The following is a 21,866-nucleotide window of genomic DNA, read 5'->3' as shown; positions in this document are numbered from 1 at the left end:
TGATCATATTCAGATCCTAAAATTTTCTATGTATTCAGGTGTTTTTATAATACTAAATAAACACTGCACTTCCATTATAGGGGACCTGGGTTCAATGCGTGGTTAGGGAACTAAGATCCTGCCTGCTACGTGGCGTGCTTAAAAAAAAGGGAGCTGTGAATTGTGCATTTAGACTTCACTCTATTCCACAAAGACATCTGATGCTTGTTTTCCGGAACATAGGGCAGCACTGATAGCGTGTCCATTGTGCTGTTCCCTCATTGAGACGAGCTATGCTTTCTTGTCAGAGTCTCTTTTTTTGTGACATTTGGAAATCCATAAAACACTATTTAATTATTTTTCTTGGCAGAAGTACAAGAAAAATCAGAGGCTGAAAGTTGGGCTGATGAAGGGGGAATTAAATTTTCTAAAGACAGCAAATAAGTTTTTCTTGCTAATAGCTATTTGAGAAAAGTTGTACATTGAGTGATTATTTTTCTCTTAACATGGATTCAGTTCAGTTCAATTCAGTTCAGTTCAGTTCAGTTGCTCAGTCGTGCCTGACTCTTTGTGACCCCGTGAATCACAGCACGCCAGGCCTCCTTGTCCATCACCAACTCCCGGAGTTCACTCAGACTCACATCCATAAGTCCGTGATGCCATCCAGCCATCTCATCCTGGGTCGTCCCCTTCTCCTCCTGCCCCCAATCCCTCCTAGCATCAGAGTCTTTTCCAATGAGTCAGCTCTTCGCATGAGGTGGCCAAAGTACTGGAGCTTCAGCTTTAGCATCATTCCTTCCAAAGAAATCCCAGGGCTGATCTTCTTCAGAATGGACTGGTTGGATCTCCTTGCAGTCCAAGGGACTCTCAAGAGTCTTCTCCAACACCACAGTTCAAAGGCATCAATTCTTCAGCACTCAGCCTTCTTCATAGTCCAAGTCTCACATCCATACATGACCACAGGAAAAACCATAGCCTTGACTAGATGGACCTTTGTTGGCAAAGTAATGTCTCTGCTTTTGAATATACTGTCTAGGTTGGTCATAACTTTTCTTCCAAGGAGTAAGCGTCTTTTAATTTCATGGCTGCAGTCACCATCTGCAGTGATTCTGGAGCCCAAAAAAATAAAGTCTGACACCGTTTCTACTGTTTCCCCATCTATTTCCCTTGAAGTGATGGGACCAGATGCCATGATCTTCGTTTTCTGAATGTTGAGCTTTAAGCCAACTTTTTCACTCTCCTCTTTCACTTTCATCAAGAGGCTTTTTAGCTCCTCTTCACTTTCTGCCATAAGGGTGGTGTCATCTGCATATCTGAGATTATTGATATTTCTCCCGGCAATCTTGATTCCAGCTTGATTACACTTGTAAATTTTTTGTTGTTGTTTTTTACAGGATTTTTAACTACTGAGGGACTCCCAATTAGTTCATTTTTACCAGTGTTTCTTTTATTTTTCTTTTAGAATGGAAAATTGGTAACTGCAGTATCTAACAATACTATTCAAGTGCACACATTTCCTGAAGGAGTTCCGGATGGAATATTGACTCGCTTCACCACAAATGCAAACCATGTGGTCTTTAATGGGGATGGTACAAAAATTGCTGCTGGATCTAGGTAAGGCTCTTTGGTATCAGAAAATGAAATAATATTAGAACAAAATGGCCTCATTCATTGGACTCAGGATAACATATTCAGGACTCTAGTCCTTCTTTGTTGTTGTTATTTAAGTATTATATTTTAGTCTTTTTTTCTGGTAAAGGTTTTTGATGATAAACTAGTGCTTCTTTGTGAACTGAGGTATATTGCTTTGTTGACAGCCTGCTAAGTAAATATTGGAAAAGACTGAGGAAAGATGATAGTTGGATACAAAATTTTAAAAATTATTTTAGACAGAACGTACATTGTACTCTTGCCTGGAAAATCCCATGGACGGAGGAGCCTGGTAGGCTGCAGTCCTTGGGGTCGCTAAGAGTCAGACATGACTGAGCGACTTCACTTTCACTTTTCACTTTCATGCATTGGAGAAGGAAATGGCAACCCACTCCAGTATTCTTGCCTGGAGAATCCCAGGGATGGGGGAGCCTGGTGGGCTGTCGTCTATGGGGTCGCACAGAGTCGGACACGACTGAAGCGACTTAGCAGCAACACTGTACAGTTAGGAGTTTTGTTTCTCTTGATGCTTATTTGTCATAGGAAGAAAGTGTAATTGGTGAATTTCTGAGTTGGAGTAAAAGGCCTAGTGCTTTATTTTTTTTTTTTTTTAAGATTTACTTAATTTTTTGACTATGGTAGGTCTTTGTTGCAGAACACTGGCTTTCTCTGGTTGTGGCAAGCAGGGGTGACTGTTTGTTGGGATGTGCGTACTTCTCATCGTGGTGGCTTCTCATGTTGCAAAGCATGGGCTCTAGGGCGAGTGGGCTTTAGTAGTTCGGTGTGGGTAGTTGCGGCTCGAGGGCTTAATTGCTGCACAGCATTTGGGATCTTTCCAGACCAGGAGTCAGACCAGTGTCCTTTGCATTGCAGGGCAGATTCTTAACCACTGGACCACCAGGGCAGTGCTGGCAAAGTGCTTTTAAAAATGATTATTACTGGAATTAGATTAGCAAATAATAGAAGCTTAAGATTTAGCTAAGGAAGCCACTTTCTAAAAGTATTTGTATTGAACATATAGGAAACCTTGAGTTATGTTTTATAGCATCTTTATAGAGCAGAAGGAGAAGGCAATGGCACCCCACTCCAGTCCTCTTGCCTGGAAAATCCCATGGACGGAGGAGCCTGATAGGCTGCAGTCCATGGGGTCGTGAAGAGTCGGACACTACTGACTTCACTTTTTGCGTTAGAGAAGGAAATGGCAACCCACTCCAGTGTTCTTGCCTGGAGAATCCCAGGGACGGGGGAGCCTGGTGGGCTGCCATCTATGGGATCGCACAGAGTCAGACATGACTGAAGCGACTTAGCAGCAACAGCATAGAGCAAAACTAAAAGGTAAGTTATTAGATATGGGTGCCAGATTTCACATGTTGCAACAAAGAAATGATGGCATTTACTCTTGTGTTTTTGAAATATTTGGGTCATAGCTTTTGAGAGCCTTTGCATTGACATTTATTGATGTACATTACTCTTTTTGTTCTTAGTGACTTTCTAGTCAAAATTGTGGATGTGATGGATTGCAGCCAACAGAAAACATTTCGAGGACATGATGCCCCTGTTTTAAGTCTTTCCTTTGACCCTAAGGACATCTTTCTGGTAATCATTTTTTCCCTCTTTTTGCATTTTTTGATGAATATGTTTAAAGCTGTAAGAAAAGTAGCATAAAATTTCATGCAATTGATAAAAGCCTGTTTGAACCAGTTTCCATATAGTATTATGGGTCTAACTATAGAGAAATCTATTGTTTCATTCCTGCAGGCATCAGCTAGTTGTGATGGATCTGTCAAAGTGTGGCAAATTTCAGATCAGGTAAACTCATCAATTTGAATTTTAAACTGTTTGCCTATTTGGTCATATATTGGGTGTTACATAATTTATTATTGGGCCAAATTAGTAATTCTTTTCCTTCATAGTTCGTTTCTTTTCAGTAGCATAAAATACTGGTTTTGTGATTGAATTCCATGGTAATTTCAAAAGTAAATATGTTGAAGACTAATTGATTTTGCACCCAATCACAAAGGAAATTATAGATTTATATTTCATTTTTAGGTTTGGTAAGTCAGTAAGGGAAATTTGATCGTTATATATTTACAAACTAATTACCATATTTTGGTCCCTAGATGTTGGGGATTCAAAAATAAGACATGGGCCACAGTTGATTTGGAGAGTCACACAATTTATACTAACCCAGCCTGATAGTAGTTTTAAAAGAGGTATGAAGAAAGTGCTTTCTGGATCAGTGGAAGGAACAATTAATTCTTCCTGAGGCAATCAGAGAAGGCTTGGCATTTGTGGGGATGATGTGGCTGATGAGAAAAACATCCCCTACAGATACGATTCAGCTCATAGCCACAGTCCCTTCCCTCATGTGTGAACTGTTTAAAAGAATTGACTTTGACAGCTTGACATTTTACAGTAAATCTCTCAAGTTTCTTTTCATAGTTACTTTAAGATTTTAATGTACTGGGGGATTTGTTTGTGTTTATTCAGTGAGTATATTGTTTGCTTGTCCTACGTAGGAAATACTCTTATTGAGTTAATTATTTAAGACTTGTGCTCTTTATAATTCTGAAAAACTTAAAGGAACTTAGGTAAATCAAATACTGTATTATAATTAGGTTAAAGTGAATTAAGTTGCTTTTTTCTGAGTGATGTATCAGTTTGAAGAAACCATTTATTAAATGTATTTAGTGCTGCTTATCTTTTGGGGAGAATTTTCATAAAGGGAAATAAGTTTTTATTTTGCATTTTATTTTTTATTTTTATTTATTTAAAATGGTTATTTTTCAGTCAGAAGACTTGGATTTTCCTGTTTTTTTTTTTAATTTTGTTTTTAATCAGACATGTCCTGTTAGTTGGCCACTGCTACAAAAATGCAATGATGTGGTAAATGCAAAGTCGATCTGCAGACTTGCTTGGCAGCCGAAAAGTGGGAAGGTGAGCAACTCTCATTTTTCAACCTTTGTTTTATTTATGTGTTTCGGTCCTTGTTGCCTTTGAGTGTAAGAATAGTTTTTTTAATTGTAACTATTTCATTTATTCTATAAATTTTAGAGCTAAAGCCAATTAATTATTATTGAAAAGTTTTAAGAAACATTTCAACTTTTGTCTTTTTTTCTATTTTTTTTTCCTTTATTTTTCTAAATGAAACAATGTGGAAACAGTCTTGTTATGTTAACTTTTACTACTAGTGTTTAACATCTTGGGGGTACTTGTTGATACAGTTGATACAATGGAAGGATATGAGACATTTCAAAGAAGAGAAGGAGAATGTATACAAGAAAATGCTTGTATCCCAAGAAAATCAACTGAGGGAAAAATATTACTGATATGAAAATTCAATCTGGTAGTTGGAAGCAAAATTAATATATGAAACCAGTAACAGTCCTGTATATAAACAGCAGCCATTTAGAAACTATGGTGGGAAAAGATAAAATAACTTGGAGTAAACTCCAAAAAATGTGTAAGAGCCAAATAAAGAGAAACATGCTACCCAGAAGAGTAAAAGAAAACTTTAGAAAAAAATTTATCCCATTCTTTTTTCTAAGTTACTTATTTATTGAGGAATAGGTGATTTACAATGTTTCGTGGTGTCAGATATACAACATAGTGATTCAGGATTTTCTTAGACTGTATTCCATTTAAAGTTACATAAAATATTGGCTGCATCCCCTGTGCAATATATTCTTTTAGCTTATTTATTTTATACGATATAGTTTGTACTTCTTAATCTCTAGCCCCTCTTTTGCACTTTGCCTCTCTTCTCAGTGGTAACCACTTAATTTGTTCTATTTATCTGTGAGTCTGTTTCTGTTTTATTTATTCATTTTATTTACTTATTTTATTTTTTAAATTCCAGATGTAAGTAATAACATAACAGTATTTGCCTTTCTCTGACTTATTTCCCTAAGCATAATACCTCCAGGTTCATCCATGTTGTTGCAAATGAAAATATTTAGAAAAGTACATTAAAAAATATATCCCATTATTTGAAATGAATTTTTGATATTACTGTATCAGTTATTGCCTAAATTATTTATAGTGTTGAAAACATTCAATATAAATATCAGTAAGATGTTTAGGGGGACCAAAGAACTTATTCTAAAGCCATATGGAAAACTAAAAGTTTTGAAAAAGAAAAGTGGCGAAATCTAGTTAAATATAACATATAATGTGCTTTGGAAATTAAAAGTTTGCTGCTTACTCATGAATAGATATCTATTAAACAGAGAGGTAGATCAAGCAAATGTGGGAAGTTAGTATATTAAAAAGGTGAAGAAAAGGAGATTTAATAAAGGTACTGGCAAAAGGCATAAATACCAGGAGGTGAGAATTACTGGGAACCATCTTGAGGCCTTCCTATCACATGGTGAATCTCATTGTATAGATATTTGCTGTATTGTTTTTCAGATTCTCTGTGTATGTGAAAATTTTGAGAAGAAATTTATAAGTTCGGTAATATGAAAAAAAATATTTCAGTGCAAAGGACAAATGTAAACTGAGAGCTTGAAATAATTATGATTTAGAGTTCATTTCTTTGATAGTCAAAGTTCTTATAAATCAGTAAAATCCCAATAAAAAGATGAACAAGGACATTAGCAGACAGTGTATAGAAAAAGATACACAAATGGCTTTTACATATGAAAATACATGCAGCCTTTTATACTAAGGACTTCCCTAGTTGCTAAGATGGTAAAGAATGTGTCTGCAACGCAGGAGACCTGGGATTGATCCCTGGGTTGGAAGGTCTCCTGGAGAAGGGAATGGGGACCCACTCCAATTCTTTTTTTTTTTTTTTTTAATTATTTATTTATTTTTTTCAGTTTTTTATTTTTTAAATTTTAAAATCTGTAATTCTTACATGCGTTCCCAAACATGAATTCTACAGACAGAGGAGCCTGGTGGGCTACAGTCCATGGGGTTGCAAAGAATTGGACAGGATTGAGCAACTAACACTTGCTTTCATACTGAAAGAAAAATTGAAACATGATCATCTGTTTTTCATTTGTCTGATGCTCAAACTTCAAAGGGTTGATGTAAACTGTATGGAGGAGTATGTGGTAGTTTTTATTGGAATGCATGAACAATAGAACTAGTTCTAGGCATATATTCTGTAGATATATTTGGCACATACGCACTATGTATCATGTATGGCAAAAATGTCTTATCATTATTTGTAGTAGCAAAAGATTGTAAACATCCTAAATGTTCTTTAATAGAGAATTAATCAAATTGTGGTGTTTATTCCTGGGAGTGGAATACTCTGCAACTGTTAGAATGAGGTATATCTGTGTCTTCACAGGGAATACTCAATCTTTAGAAATACTAAAAACATCAGGCTATAAAGCTGTAGATATAGATAGTAGATAGAATGCTGTTTATTGTTTCTTTGCATATATGTACATAATGCATTCGTGTATAGACTGTGCTTAAGTTCTTTGCTTTTGGGAAGTAGAAATAGGATTTAGGGATTAGAGAGAGTTATTTTTCAATGTATACCCTTTTGTGTCATGGAAACTTTTATGAGTACATTCAGCATTAAAGTGATAGTTGAGAAATCTGGTATGTATTTTTCTTTGCTTATGAAACAATAAAATTTTTAAAACCATACATTTTTTTGGTAAGTGTGAAAAGAATATGTCATTTTTTACTAATCTTATTTCTTTGGAAGAATACGTAAGAAGATAAGTTTCCTTTTTCTAAGATACACAAAGTATTGTGGCTCTTTTCTTTCCTTCCAGCAAATGAGATGAATTTTTTTAAAAAAATGTTTTTTGTTTGGCCACACATTGTGGCATGCGAAATAGGACCAAAGGTTAAACTTGAACCCCCTGCAGTGGGAGCACAGAGTCTTAACCACTGGACCACCAGGAAAGTCCAAGATGAATTTCTAGATCCAAAGTGCTTATATGCCTCAAGAAATGGTATTAAAAATATGAGTATTATAAAAAAAATAAAAATATGAGTATTATAAGTGCTTTGTTTTTCAGTACAAGCATTTGAGTGATCATCACCCATTCTTTGCTTATTAGGATTTTAAGTAACCTTCTGAGTTTGGTTACTTGCCAATTAAAATATAGCTTTGCTCTTATTTGGATGAATTTTCTGCTTTTTTTTCCTCTTTAAACCTAATGTCAACTTCTATTTAAATCATTTATCTTTCCTAATAGTTACTGGCAGTTCCTGTGGAAAAATCTGTTAAGCTATATAGAAGAGAAACTTGGAGTAACCAGTTTGATCTTTCAGATGATTTCATCTCTCAGGTAGGTTTTGTAAGTGATACTTTCAAGAGGCCAATAGGAATATTTACTGCATACTTTGCTTTAATACAATTACAGTTAAATATTGTTAGACATGGAGAAGAACTCTATCTTCCACCCCTCAGCCTTTCTTCATTTAGCCAATAATTGGACAGTAGATAAGTCTTTATTAGGTCCTTATTTGACCATTCTCCTTTGTGAAATTTGATAAGAAAATCTTTTAATTTGTAAGAAGTCAAATGCCTAGCATAATATTAGAATAGATAACTCTCACATTATTAGTAGTAAGCATTTATTGTTAAGTGAACTTCCTTGAGACTTTTTTATTAGACCCTGGAATTTTAGGACAGGAAAGGTTGTTGGTCTATGTCTCTCTCTCACCCTCACCCTCTTTTCTCTCATTCTATCCACTTTGCAGTTAGGAAACAGAGGCCCAGTAGGTCAGCAGTTATGCTTCTTAGTATGACTCACTTCACTTCCTGGTTCTTCATCTTGATGACTGCTAAGAGGATAACTTGTGTTGTCTCTCCAGGATAAAAGCATTTCTTAGATTCTGTTTTTAAAATTATGCTCTTGTAATTTTCTGATGATAAGCAAACTAGTAGCTGCTATTACTTTGTTAAGTATTACTGGAAAAGAACATTAAAAAATAAATAAACTTTGTCTTGCCATTTATGTATCAGATTTAAATAAAAATTGGATATAAAATTTTGAATTTGGTAATAAAATGAGTTTTTTAGTTTCAAATTAAATAAAATAGTTATTTATTAATTGTTTTTCTTTACTAGACACTGAATATAGTAACCTGGTCTCCTTGTGGACAGTATTTAGCTGCAGGGAGTATTAATGGTTTAATTATAATTTGGAATGTGGAAACCAAAAATTGCATTGAAAGGTATGATTCAGTAAATCTTTTGTCTCTTTTTTGCTTATTTCTATTAGATTTTTGCTTTTTATTAAACATTTCAAATTTGTGATCATTAGATTGTTAAAATACACACTAATACATTTATCAAAACTTTGCTAAATAAAATTTATCTACAGAAATGGATAGCTTATAATTTTCTTGACAAGGTTTTAAGAGCTTACATTTTAATTTTTAGGGTGAAACATGAGAAAGGTTATGCAATTTGTGGCCTGTCATGGCATCCTACTTGTGCTCAAATAGCTTATACTGATGCAGAAGGAAATCTGGGGCTCCTGGAGAATGTTTGTGACCCCAATGGAAAGATGTCAAACAGTAAGGTAATAAGTAATAGGGTTGAGCAGTTTCTTCAGTCTTTCTGTGGTCGTATGAATTTGGGAAACACTGCAAACTAGGTTACCTTCTTTGAAAATTATAATTTATGTTATTAGATGTTCAGTAATGCTCTGTCATAGAACTGTTTAAACTTGTTTTATCCTAATGTTTCACAAATACACTTTGCTAAGGAACTTTTTTCCCCTCCATACAATGTCCGTTAATATTCCATGGCTCTCCAAGAAATGCCTTTGTGAAATACTGCTTTAGTATTCATGTGTTCTAGCAATTTTTAGTTAAATGTTTTATAGATGAAAATTAGAGTTAATAGCTGTGATTTAGTTTAACCTGAAGTTTTTGTGTCCTGAATTAGCCTTAACTCTCAGAGCTTGTTTTATGTATGCTCAAATACCTGATACCTGAAAGCCCTACCAAAACGACTGAATTTTATTTTTTTATGTTTATTTATTTATCTTTGGCTGTGCGGGGTCATTTCTGCTTTCTTTAGCTGCAGCGAGTGGGGGCCACTCTCCAGCTGTGGTGCATGGACTTCTCGCGGTGGTGGCTTCTGCCGAGGAGCACAGGATCAGTAGTTATGGATTTCTGGCTTAGTTGTCCCATGGCATGTGGGATCGTCCCAGAACAGGAATTGAACCCAATCCGCAGTCAAACCCAACCCAACCCAATTGAACCCAATCAAACCCAGTCCGATTCTTAACCACTGGACCACCAAGGAAATCCTGACAATTTTTTTCAAGTGCATGATCTCATAAAGGAGATAGTTAAAATGATGATAGTAAAAAAATAAAAAATCTGGAAGTTGGAAAATAGAAGGACAATTAGAAACTAGATTGAACTTCTCAAAAAGCTGAGTCCTAAGACTGCAATGGGGGTCAGCTGAGGTGCCGTTTAGCTTGCTTGACTTAGTCCCCAAAATTCAAAATTTGGTAGCCCTAGGTACATAAAAGTGGAGCTGGAAACAGGAGGGTTGATTTAATAAGCAGATAGACCCCTCCAGTCTCAGCAGCAGTGAGCACAGCTGGGTGATTGTCCTCCCTAGCCCGTGTACATTCTGGCAGAAAGCTGGAGACTTGTTCTCCAAGTAAGGTTACACTGGGTACCACTGAGTGGTGTTGGGTCAAGGGGAAAAACTGTTCTGAAAAAGAATATATGAAAATGTATATATTTGAACATTCGGATTTCCAGCTCACTTTTCATACTTGGCTCCCAGAGCATTGTCAGCCAGTCTTATGCTTTTCAAGCAGGAGATTGGAAGATCTTTGGGGGAAATCTGTGTAGGGAAAAAGACCAAAACAGAGAGAAGAATTTTTTTTTCTGAAGTATAGTTGACGTACAGTATTATGTAAGTTACAGGTATATAATATAGTGATTCCCAATTTTTAAAGGATGTATTCTACTTATAGTTGTTAAAAAATATTGGCTATGTTTCATGCTGTACAGCATATCCTTATAGCTTAATTTTTCCTAAATAGCTTAATTGAAGTATAGTTGATACAAAGTAAACTACATACTTGAAATGTATGATTAGGTAAATTTTGAAACCATAACTATAATCAAGATAGTGAACAAATCCATCATCTGTTTTTATATTAAACCTGTAACACTGACTATATGTATATATAACATTGATAAAAATAAAAAGTAAATTGAGAAATAATTTTTAGTTCAACAAGGTCCTATTGTGTACCACAGGAAACCTATGATAAACCATAATGGAAAAGAATATGAAAAAGAATACATATATGTATAACTCAATCAGCTGAAATTAACACTGTAAATCAACTGTACTTCAATAAAATTTTAAAGAATTTTAAAAAATTTGTTATAATTTAGTTTGTCACCTCTTATAAAACCTTAGCCCTTCTATTTAGAGTTGTCTTCTCTCTCCTTTTTGCTTTTGTTTCTCACAGTACATATTTCTCTTACAACACCTCTAGCACTGAGTGGCCCTCTCTGTAAGGAAAAGATTAAAATCCTCATTTTTGATAACAAAGTTAAAAGCAAATTTATTACCAACTTGAGTATGTAAACATTTAGGACTATGGATAAAATAGTTAAATACCTTCTTTTAGCATTTAGTTATTTAAGTATTCAGTCATATGAACTTAGAAATATTTTTCCTGTTCTCTTCATTTTTTAAATGTCAACTTTCCAGAACACATTTATATGCATTTCCACCTAACAGATTTGTGATATAGTCCCTTTCAAATCCATTAATGGTGTTCTTACTAGACTTTTATTCCCAGCTATAAGTTTTTCCTTTGACTTAACATTGTATGGTTTTTATTCATTCTGTGTTAATAACTGTGATCTTTACAGCATAACTGCTTACTGCTCACTTTTTAAAGTGATTTCGAAAATTTTTTACAGTGACATTCAATACTTGCAATATATTCATATTCCTAGGAATCAATGATAAATGTTGAATTTAATTGCCACTTTTATTTTTCTATTGGTTCTGTTTACTTCTATAAGCATCAAAAAATTTCCAAAAATATCCCCAGAACAAGCTTTAACTGAGATCATTTAAACATCTTACCTAAGCAGTATCTTGTTCAAAAAGAAAATAAAGAGAGAATATCTTATAGTGAGAGACTTTTTAAGGACTCATAGGTGACTTCTTTTCTGGATAATGATTGTGAGGAATAAAATCTTGCTTTATATTTGGATATTCACATGTATTCTTTGCGTGTCTGTCTTATACTTCCAACTTATCTATAGACTATAAGGCATTTAAAGTAAGGACTAGGTCTTTCATAATGTAAATAACAGTCCTAATAAATATATTTGCTAACTGTTTTTACCAAGGCATTTGCTTACTCAGTAGAGTTTATAGGTACATGTTAAAAGGTTGCCTTCTGAGTAATTGTGTTTATCTAAATAGTTCACTAATGCTTTCTTATTTGTATTAATTTGTTCAAGGTGTCTAGCAGAGTAGAAAAGGATTATAAAGATCTTTTTGATGGAGATGATACAAGTAATGTCAGTGACTGTCTAAAAGACAATGCAGTCAAAACCCACTCTTTTTCAAAAGGGATTGTGAATGATGAGGAAGATGATGATGACCTTATGCTGGCTTCAGGTCGTCCTAGACAGCGAAGTCACATCCTCGAAGATGATGAAAACTCAGTTGGTATGAGTTGACTGTGAATTTTCCATTTTTTATTAAAACTATTATTCAAAGTCAGTATTGAGTTGGTAAGTAAGGAGTACATCAAAGGCTGTATATTGTCACCCTGTTTATTTAACTTACATGCAGAGTGCATCATGAGAAATGCTGGACTGGATGAAGCACAAACTGGAATCAAGATTGCCATGAGAAATATCAGTAACCTCAGATATGCAGATGACACCACCCTTATGGCAGAAAGCAAAAAAGAACTAAAGAGCCTCTTGATGAAAGTGAAAGAGGAGAGTGAAAAAGTTGGCTTAAAACTCAGCATTCAGAAAACTAAGATCATGGCATCTGGTCCCATCACTTCATGGCAAATAGATAGGGAAACAATGGAAACAGTGGGAGACTTTTTTTGGGAGGGGCTCCAAAATCACTGCAGATGGTGATTGCAGCCATGAAATTAAAAGACGCTTGCTCCTTGGAAGAAAAGCTGTGACCAACCTAGATAGCATGTTAAAAAGCAGAGACATTACTTTGCCGACAAAGGTCTGTCTAGTCAAAGCTATGGTTTTTCCAGTGGTCATGTATGGATGTGAGAGTTGGACTATAAAGAAAGCTGAGTGCTGAAGAATTGATGCTTTTAAACTGTGGTGCTCAAGAAGACTTTTGAGAGTCCCTTAGACTGCAGGGAAATCCAACCAGTCCATCCTAAAGGAAATTAGTCCTGAATATTCATTGGAAGAACTGATGCTGCAGCTGAAGCTCCAATACTTCAGCCACCTGATGCGAAGAACTGACTCATTTGAAAAGACCCTGATGCTGGAAAAGATTGAAAGCAAAAGGAGAAGGGGACGACAGAGGATGAGATGGTTGGATGGCATCACCGACTCAGTGGACATGAGTTTGAATAAATTCTGGGAGTGATGGACAGGGAGGGGCCCTGGTGTTCTGCAGTACATGGGGTCACAAAGAGTTGGATATGACTGAGCAACTGAACTGACTGATGATTGAGTTGGTAAAGTGTTGCCATACTATTAAATACATATATTGAAAAACATTTCATCCTTAAAAAAACAATGATCTAAAGCTTTTGCTTTAGCAGCCTAGAAAAAGAGGAAATTAAATCCCAAGCAAGCAGAAGGAAGGAAATAATAAAGAACAGGCTACAACATGGATAAACCTTGAAAACATACTAAGTGAAAGAAGCCAGTCACAAAGCTATAAATTACATCATTCCATTCATGTAAAGTTTTCAGAACAGAGAAATCTGTGGAGACAGAAAGTATATTAGTGGTTGCATAAGGATGAATAGAGAAATAGAGGGTAATAGCTAAGAGGTACAGGGTTTCATTTTGAGGTGATGAAAACATTTTAAAATTGTGCTGATGGTTGCACATTTCTATGAATATACCAAAAACCATGAAATTGTACACTTTGAATGGGTCAATTATATGGTATGTCAGTTATATCTCAATAAAGCTGTTAAATTTTTTTTGAAGAGTAGACAACCAAAAGGTATTTGTTGTTGTTCAGCCACTAAGTTGTGCCCAGCTCTTTGTGACCTCATGGACTGCAGCATGCCAGGCTTCCTTGTCCTTCACTATCTCCTGGAGTTTGCTCAAACTCATGTCCATTGAGTCGATGATGCCATCCAACCATCTCATCCTCTGTCGCCCTCTTCTCCTCCTGCCCTCCATCTTTCCCAGCATCATGATCTTTTCCAGTGAGTTGGCTGTTCACATCAGGTGGCCAAGGTATTAGAGCTTCAGCTTCAGCAATAGTCCTTCCAATAAATATTCAGTGTTGACTTCCTTTAGGATTATCTGGTTTGATTTCCTTGCTGTCCAAGGGACTGTCATGAGTCTTCTCCAGCACCAAAAATTCGAAAGCATCAATTCTTTGGCACTCAGCTTTCTTTATGGTCCAACTCACACATCTGTACGTGACTACTGGAAAAACCATAGCTTTGACTATACACACCTTTGTCAGCAAAGTAATGTCTCTGCTTTTTACTATGCTGTCTAGGTTGGCCATAGCTTTTCTTCCAAGAAGGGAGCCTCTTTTCATTTTGTGGCTGTAGTCACTGTCCATAGTGATTTTGGGGCCCAAGAAAATAAAATCTATCACTGTTACTTCACTTTTTGCCCTTCTAGTAGCCATGAAGTGATGAGACCAGATGTCATCATCTAAGTTTTTTGAATGTTGAGTTTTAAGCCAGTTTTTTAATTTTCCTCAGGAGGCTCTTTAGTTCCAGTTCACTTGCTGCCTTAAGGGTGGTATCATCTATATATCTGATGTTACTGATATTTCTCCCAGCCATCTTGATTCCAGCTTTTGCTTCTTCCAGTCCATTGTTTTGCATGATGTACTTAAATAAGCAGAGTAACAAAATACAGCCTTGACATATTACTTTCCCAATTTGGAACCAGTCCATTGTTCTTTGTCTGGTTCTAACTGTTGCTTCTTGACCCACATATAGGTTTCTCAGGAGAGAGTTAAGGTGATCTGGTTCTCCCATCTCTTAAGAATTTTCCATAGTTAGTTGTGATCCGCACAGTCAAAAGGTTTAGCATACTCAATGAAGCAGAAGTAGATTTTTTGAATTCTCTTGTTTTGTGTATGATCCAGCAGATGTTGGCAATTTGATCTCTGGTTCCTCTGACTTTTCTAAATCCAGGTTGTACATCTGCAGGTTCTCAGTTCATGTACTGTTCAAGCCTAGCTTGAAGGATTTTGAGCATTACTTTGCTAGCGTTAAACCAAAAGCTAATTCTTTGAAAAGGTCAATAAAACTGCTATATCTCTATCCTGATTGATCAAGAAAGAAAGACACAAATGATTGATATAAGTAGTGAAGGTGTATCATCATTGTGTATCCCATAGACCTTCACTATCCAATATTATGGCCACTAGCCCCTTGTGGCTATTGAGCGCTGAAAATGTGGCTAGTTCAAATTGAGATATGTTGTGATTATTAAATGTGACAAGATTTTGAAGACAGTACAAAAAAGAGAATGTAAAATATCTGGCCTTTTTTTACATTGAGTACTTATTGAAATTATATTTTAAATACAGTATATTATTAAAATTAATTATGCCTGTATTTTTTTACTATTTAAAATATGGCTATTAGAAAATCTTAAATTACGTTTATAACTCACGTTATATTTCTCTAAGATAGTACTGCTATTAACAAATGTTTAGTAACTGAACATTATGAACAACTTTATGCTTATAAATTCAACATCTTAGATGAAATGGACAGATTCTTTTTTATTATTTACCTCGTTTTGGGTATGCTGAGTCTTTGTTGCTGAGAGGGCTTTTATTTAGTTGTGAGTGGGGGCTATTCTCTAGTTGCAGTGAGGGCTTCTCATTGTAGTGGCTTCTCTTGTTGCGGAGCATGGGCTCTAAGGCATGCAGGTTTCAGTAGCTGAGGCATGTGGGCTCAGTAGCTGCAGTTCCTGGGCTCGAGAGCACAGTCTCAATAGTTGTGGTGCATAGGCTTAGTTGCCCTGCAGCCTGTGGGATATTAGCAGATCAGGGATTGAACCTGTTTCTCCTGCCTCGGCAAGCAAACTCTTTACCACTTAGCCACCAGGGAAGCCGGAAATGGACAAATTCTTTGACAGGCACAAACTGCCAAGTTAACTCAAGAAATAGGTGACCTGAATAGTTTGGTATCTGTTTAAGATATTGAGATTATAATTAAGAACCTTTAAATAAATGATTATTACATGCTAAAATTAACACATTTGAACATTACCAAGTAAAATGCCAATGTTCATGGTAAATTGTGCTACATTTAAAGCATGCAGGATTTATAGTATAGTACTCCTCAGATGTTTGGTCTCAGGAACTCATTACATTCTTAAACTTTTTGAGGATCCCAAAGAAAATTGTTTGCCAAGTTACGTTTATTGTTATTTACTATGTTAGAAATTAAAACTGAGAAAATTTTAAAATATTCACTTTAACAACAAACTCATGTAAACATAAATAATACTTTTTATGAAAATAACGGTTAGAAAATAAAACAGAAAACTGGTGTTACTTCACCCTTTTGCAAATCTTAGCATAGAAGACAGCCAGCTGAATTCCCTCACATGCCTCAAGACTCAGTCTACTGCCATACATTAGTTTTGTTTGAAGTATATGAAGAAAATTTAGCCTCACACAATATATTGTTTGAAAAGGGAGAAGTATTTTTAATAAGTCTATTGAAATAACTACAGATATTCTTCTTTGATGCTTTACCAAAATGCAGCAAATGATAGTTTCTTAAAGATTACTTGCAATGTGGAATCTGAAAACTTGCTGGTGAACTTTCCAACTCTCTTATTATGTTAAAACCCATTGGTCTAACTTGAGCTTTGAATGGATCTTTTACCATGCTTGATTCTGTCACATATGCATTGGTAATTTGGAAAATGCTGGTTTATTGAGCTTTGCAGACCTTCTTGATACTGGCATGTTATCCAGAATATTTGTTAGTATCATTACCAATCTCATCAGAAGTTTTAAAATATTTCAGAGCAGCCAAGTTCATGGTGGCAGATACAGGTTTTTCATTATTCTGATTTTCACTTGAAAGCTCAAATTTTATCATTAACCACAAATTCTGTCAGTTATTTTTCTTAAATGACCAGTTCACTTCATTTTTAAGAAGATGTTTACCACATTCCTGAGTTGGTATAACTGTAGTTTATCTGGCATTCTTTTAGGTAAAAATGCTGTTACATGAAAAAGTTAGTTCAGCTTACAGCTCAACAAATGCTTTTTTTTGGAGACAGTCATCCCAATTCTGTATACACATTTCCCATTTTAACACAGAGAACATTTTTTAAAAGTCTATGCAAAACTCAAAATTAAATAAAATTAATATTTTTACTATTTTTACTGCAGTTGGTTGACAATACGTTGATTGCTAATACACATTGGTGCCACTGACTTACTTCATGCTAAGGTACCAACGTTTAACCCTCTGACGTTTGAACTATTACCACAGATATTAACACAGTGAAAGAGGCAAATAGCATGCTAGTATTATTAAATATGATTGGACATTGTTAGTAGATTTCATAATACTTTTCCAAGATAGCTGGTATTTATGATTCTCTAATTATAACCCTTTGTTTTCTAGATGTTACAATGCTAAAAATTGGTTCTAGTCTTTTCAAAGAAGAGGAAGATGATCAGGGAGGCAGCATTCACAATCTACCAGTTGTAGCATCCCAGAGGCCATTTTATGATGGTCCTATGCCGACTCCCCGGCAGAAGCCATTCCAGTCAGGTTCTACGCCTGTGCATCTCACTCACAGATTCATGGTAAGCTGCGGGTCTACATGTAACTTAAAAGTAGTTTTATCTCACTTTAATATTTTATCTCATTATAGTTAATTTTGTTTGGTAAAAATATGTTTTAAAAACCTTCATTAACTGACCTGGAGCACTTTGGTTGCTTACAATTTTGTGGTTGGTTTATTTTATGGTTAACTAACAGTTTTAATCTTATTTCAACCTGATTTTTGAAAATTGGGTTAAATAAAATTCTGCTTCACAAAATGACATATAATGAACATAAGTAAATGTGACTGTATATCTTGCAGTTTCTCTTGACTGTGCTTCCAACTTTTATTTCTCATGTTAGTTTTATATAGAAGATTGTACAGATTCGAAGAGACTAGTTAGAAGGTGTTCTTTAGAAAGTATAATATAGTATCAGAAGGTGATAAGTACTGTAAAAAATTGTCTGCCCCTTTTACCCATGCTACTGGAATTTTTGCTCCACAAGTATAGAGATTTTTTTTGTTTTGTTTATTGATAGCACTTAGAACAAGGTATGGCACAGTAGGCATTGAATAAATACTTATGGATAAACAACTAATTCACTTTTTGTCTTAAATTTAAGAGCTAAAAAAGTTTAATATGTTTATTTGTTGACTGCTTGAGTTTTTCCACTGAGGACTTGAACAGTTGTCCTTTTTGAATGGTATGGTCCTGGCATAAATTTATAGATAAATATTAAAGGTGATGTTTTATTTAAAAAGAAAAACTTTTTATTGTCTCATCAGTAATCATCATCAAGTGATAGATCTTAATTTTTCTAATATTGTCAAGTACTTTATATTAATAGTTATATTTGTGGTAGAATAAAGGATACACTGGCTTAGGGGGAGCCAGTAGTGTACATGAGTGGAATACAGGTTTTCAAATGGTATCAATTTATGCTGCCTGATAATGTATATATTTATGCCATGTCTATAAACCATTTGGTTGGGCCAAAAAAGTATGCAGTCATTTATATCCATATTTGTAAATAAATTTTTGAAATGTTTCCTTTGAGGAATGGTTCAACTGTTCAAAGGCCAATTGTAAAATATTTTTTATGAAAGTAATATACTTTAAAAATATTAAGTAAAATACTACATTTGCTAATAAATAAGTATGTATGTACCTTCTTATGAGGAAAAGAATAATTAGTAATTGATGCTCTGATGCTCAAGTATCTCCTGCTACCTGAAAGTGGTTGCTTCCATAACTTAATCCCTTATGCAGACTGCATTATTTGTTAATTTTTAGTATTTTAGCCTGCCGATTCTAAGAACTTTAATCTTTCTCACTTGTATTTAACCTTAACATGTTTGTAGGTGTGGAACTCTGTTGGAATTATTCGCTGCTATAATGATGAGCAAGACAATGCCATAGATGTGGAATTCCATGATACCTCTATACACCATGCAACACACTTACTGAACACTTTTAACTACACAGTAGCAGATCTTTCCCGTGAAGCGGTTTTGTTGGCATGTGAAAGCACTGATGAACTAGCAAGGTAAATTCAAGATTTTTAGGAGAACTTCATTACTGTTGAACTTTGAAATTCAGTACATAAAGTTGTAAGACAAAAAACAAAATTATAAATCTTTTGTAGTATGCAATTTCAGGTCGAAGAGTTTAGTACAAACACAGTACACCTGTAATACCTCAGAACATATGTCTGATTTTGCCTGATTGTCCCCTTCTTTCATAAGAATAATATACATACTAATTGTAAACAAGCAAGTTTAAGTAGTACAGAATTTTTAGAAAATGAAAATTGCCTGAAGAATTCTTCTCTCAAATATAATTACTTTTAACAATTAACAGTTAGTCTAATTCTAGCCTTGAACAACTGCTAATCTGGGTTTTGTCACTGTAGATTAGATTTGCAACTTCTCTTTTAAAAAAGGGAGGAGGGAACACATTGAAAAATTTTATAAGTACTATTTATCATTTTGACTTTTTGACTTAATATACTTCAGACTTCTTAGATATGTTAATAGGTAGGTAGGTAGGTAGGTAGGGTAGGTAGGTAGGTATGGAGACAAGAAAATTAAGTTGGAAAAGCAATGGATGCAGAATCTGTATTTTTTTAAAAGAAGAAAGCATTTTATTCAGTTTTGTTATTTCAGCTTGCCCTCTCTGTTAATTTTTTAAGCTGATCATGGTGCTTATTATACATTTGATCATAGATCTTACTAACTCCCAGGTTATTTGAAATTAAAATCCTTCTGACTGATACATTAGCTCCTTGCTGCTCAGTGTATGGTCCACAAACTATAGGCATGGTCACCTGGGAGCATGTTGAAAACACAGAATCACAGACCCAACTCCATACCCTCTGAGTCAGAATCTACATTTTAACAAGATCCTCAGGTGGAAGAGTATGCATGAGAAATACCAGATTGGGTCATTTTAATATTTTAATTGGTTTCCTAATTTATGCAATGTAAAATCAACTCAGTACTTGATTTTTGAATTAAATCAGTTTACTCAGTCACTGTTGACTTAGTGTCTAACTCAGAATATCTTACGTAATTAGAACATTTATTTCCATGTGCAGTTTTTTTAAATTGAAATATAGTTGTTTTACAATATTATGTTACTGCTGTATAGCAAAGTGATTCAGTTATATATGCATTCTTTTTTATATTCTTTCCCATTATGGTTTATCATAGAATATTGAATATAGTTCCGTATGCTATTCATTTAGGCCTCGTTGTTCATCCAGCCCTATATATATACTAGTTTGCATCTGCTAACCCCAGACTCGCAATCCTCCCCGCCGCTCCCCCTGCAGTTCTTCCTTCCCCCTTGGCTCCATGTGCAATTTTGATTTCAGATTGTTAGGATTGTTATGATTTCCTGATTGATGATTGTTCTTCTTTTTGTTTTCCTAGATATATTATTTCACAGTCTTAGACAATATTATCCTTTTATTTTGTTTTTAATTTTTTATTGAAGTATAGTTGATTACAGTGCTGCATTAATTTCTGCTGTATAGCAGTGATTCAGTTGTACATATATATTCTTTCCCATTGTAGTTTATCACTGGATATTGAATATGGTTCCCTCTGCTATACAGTAGGAACTTGTTTACCTATCCTATATATGCATCTGCTAATTACGAACTCCCAATCCTTTCCCCACTCCCCACTTGGCCACCACAAGTCTGTTCTCTATGTCTGTGAGTCTATTTCTGTTTTGTAGATATGTTCATTTTCATCGGGGCTTCCCACTCCAGTATTGTTCCCTGGAGAATTCCATGGACAGAGGAGCCTGTTGGGCTACAGTCCATGGAGTCCCAGAGTCAGACATGACTGAATAACTGACCCCTCACCTCATTTCTGTCACATTTTAGATTCCATATATAAGTGATATCATATGGTATTTTGTCTTTTTCTGATTTACTTAGGTCAGTTTTTTTTTGGCTGTGCCCATGTGGCTTGTGGCATCTTAGTTCCTCAATCTGGGATTGAACCCACACCCTTGGCAGTGAAAGCAAGGGGTCCTAACCACTGGACTGCCAGGGAATAATTCCCATCGCCCTTTATTTTAAATTTGAATTTAAAATTACTATTCAGGAAATCAGTATTGCCTCTGATTCTGAATACTATGACATCTACATTCTGAAGCTTGAATTTCATAACAACTTACATGTATATATAGATGCAAAAGTAAAAAGACTGGAAGCACAAATCAAATTGTTAGCAGTGGCTGGTAATCTCCCTGGTGTGATAATAAATTTTTTTTCTCTTTATTCTCCCATATTAAAGGTTTTGTTTTTGTCTTTGGCAATGAGAGCACCCTTGCTGATCATTTTGATGCTTCCTTTCTTTTAAAAAATACAGTCATGATTTTTGTATGTGTGTGTAACCTTGGATCATGTTCTGCTGATTTTATCCTGGGTTTTTTTCCATTTAACATGTTGTGAGCATTTTCCTGTATCTTTAAATATTCTTTAATAACATGACTGTTGAAAGTTTTAACATAGTACATTTTAAGGATATTTCATAATTCTTAAAGCTGTCTTGTTTATAAATGGTCATTTTTTTGGTATATTATATGGCATATAAAGATGCCATTATTTGTGTATAATAGAAAAATAAACTTTTATTTTGTTATTGTTTATCAAAAATAAACTATTTGATTTTGTTCTATTTGTTATAATAGAAAAATAAACTATTTGACTTTGTTACTTGATTTTGAGTATCATTAGTTTTATATATATATATATATATATATATAATATCAAATGTGAAAGTTTGATTGTTTCTGT

The 21,866-nt window shown here is 34.7% G+C and overlaps 1 protein-coding gene across 2 annotated transcripts in view; it reads left to right on the top strand.

Annotated features, from left to right (window-relative positions):
- WDHD1 (WD repeat and HMG-box DNA binding protein 1) overlaps positions 1–21,866 on the top strand; it is a 151,753-nt gene that overhangs the window by 110,601 nt on the left and 19,286 nt on the right. For both annotated transcript variants that reach the window (XM_042252549.2, XM_004010661.6), the window contains 10 exons: positions 1,442–1,593; positions 3,114–3,225; positions 3,388–3,438; positions 4,471–4,566; positions 7,800–7,892; positions 8,678–8,784; positions 8,993–9,134; positions 12,073–12,283; positions 17,409–17,593; positions 18,916–19,100. In XM_042252549.2, coding sequence (XP_042108483.1) covers positions 1,442–1,593; positions 3,114–3,225; positions 3,388–3,438; positions 4,471–4,566; positions 7,800–7,892; positions 8,678–8,784; positions 8,993–9,134; positions 12,073–12,283; positions 17,409–17,593; positions 18,916–19,100 — 1,334 coding nt within the window. The remainder of the gene's footprint in view (positions 1–1,441; positions 1,594–3,113; positions 3,226–3,387; positions 3,439–4,470; positions 4,567–7,799; positions 7,893–8,677; positions 8,785–8,992; positions 9,135–12,072; positions 12,284–17,408; positions 17,594–18,915; positions 19,101–21,866) is intronic.

This window comes from Ovis aries, chromosome 7 (genome assembly GCF_016772045.2).
Source record: "Ovis aries strain OAR_USU_Benz2616 breed Rambouillet chromosome 7, ARS-UI_Ramb_v3.0, whole genome shotgun sequence".
Lineage (NCBI taxonomy): Eukaryota > Metazoa > Chordata > Mammalia > Artiodactyla > Bovidae > Ovis > Ovis aries.
Note: the sequence above shows the minus strand (reverse complement) of the source record. Positions and strands in the feature narration are given on the sequence as shown.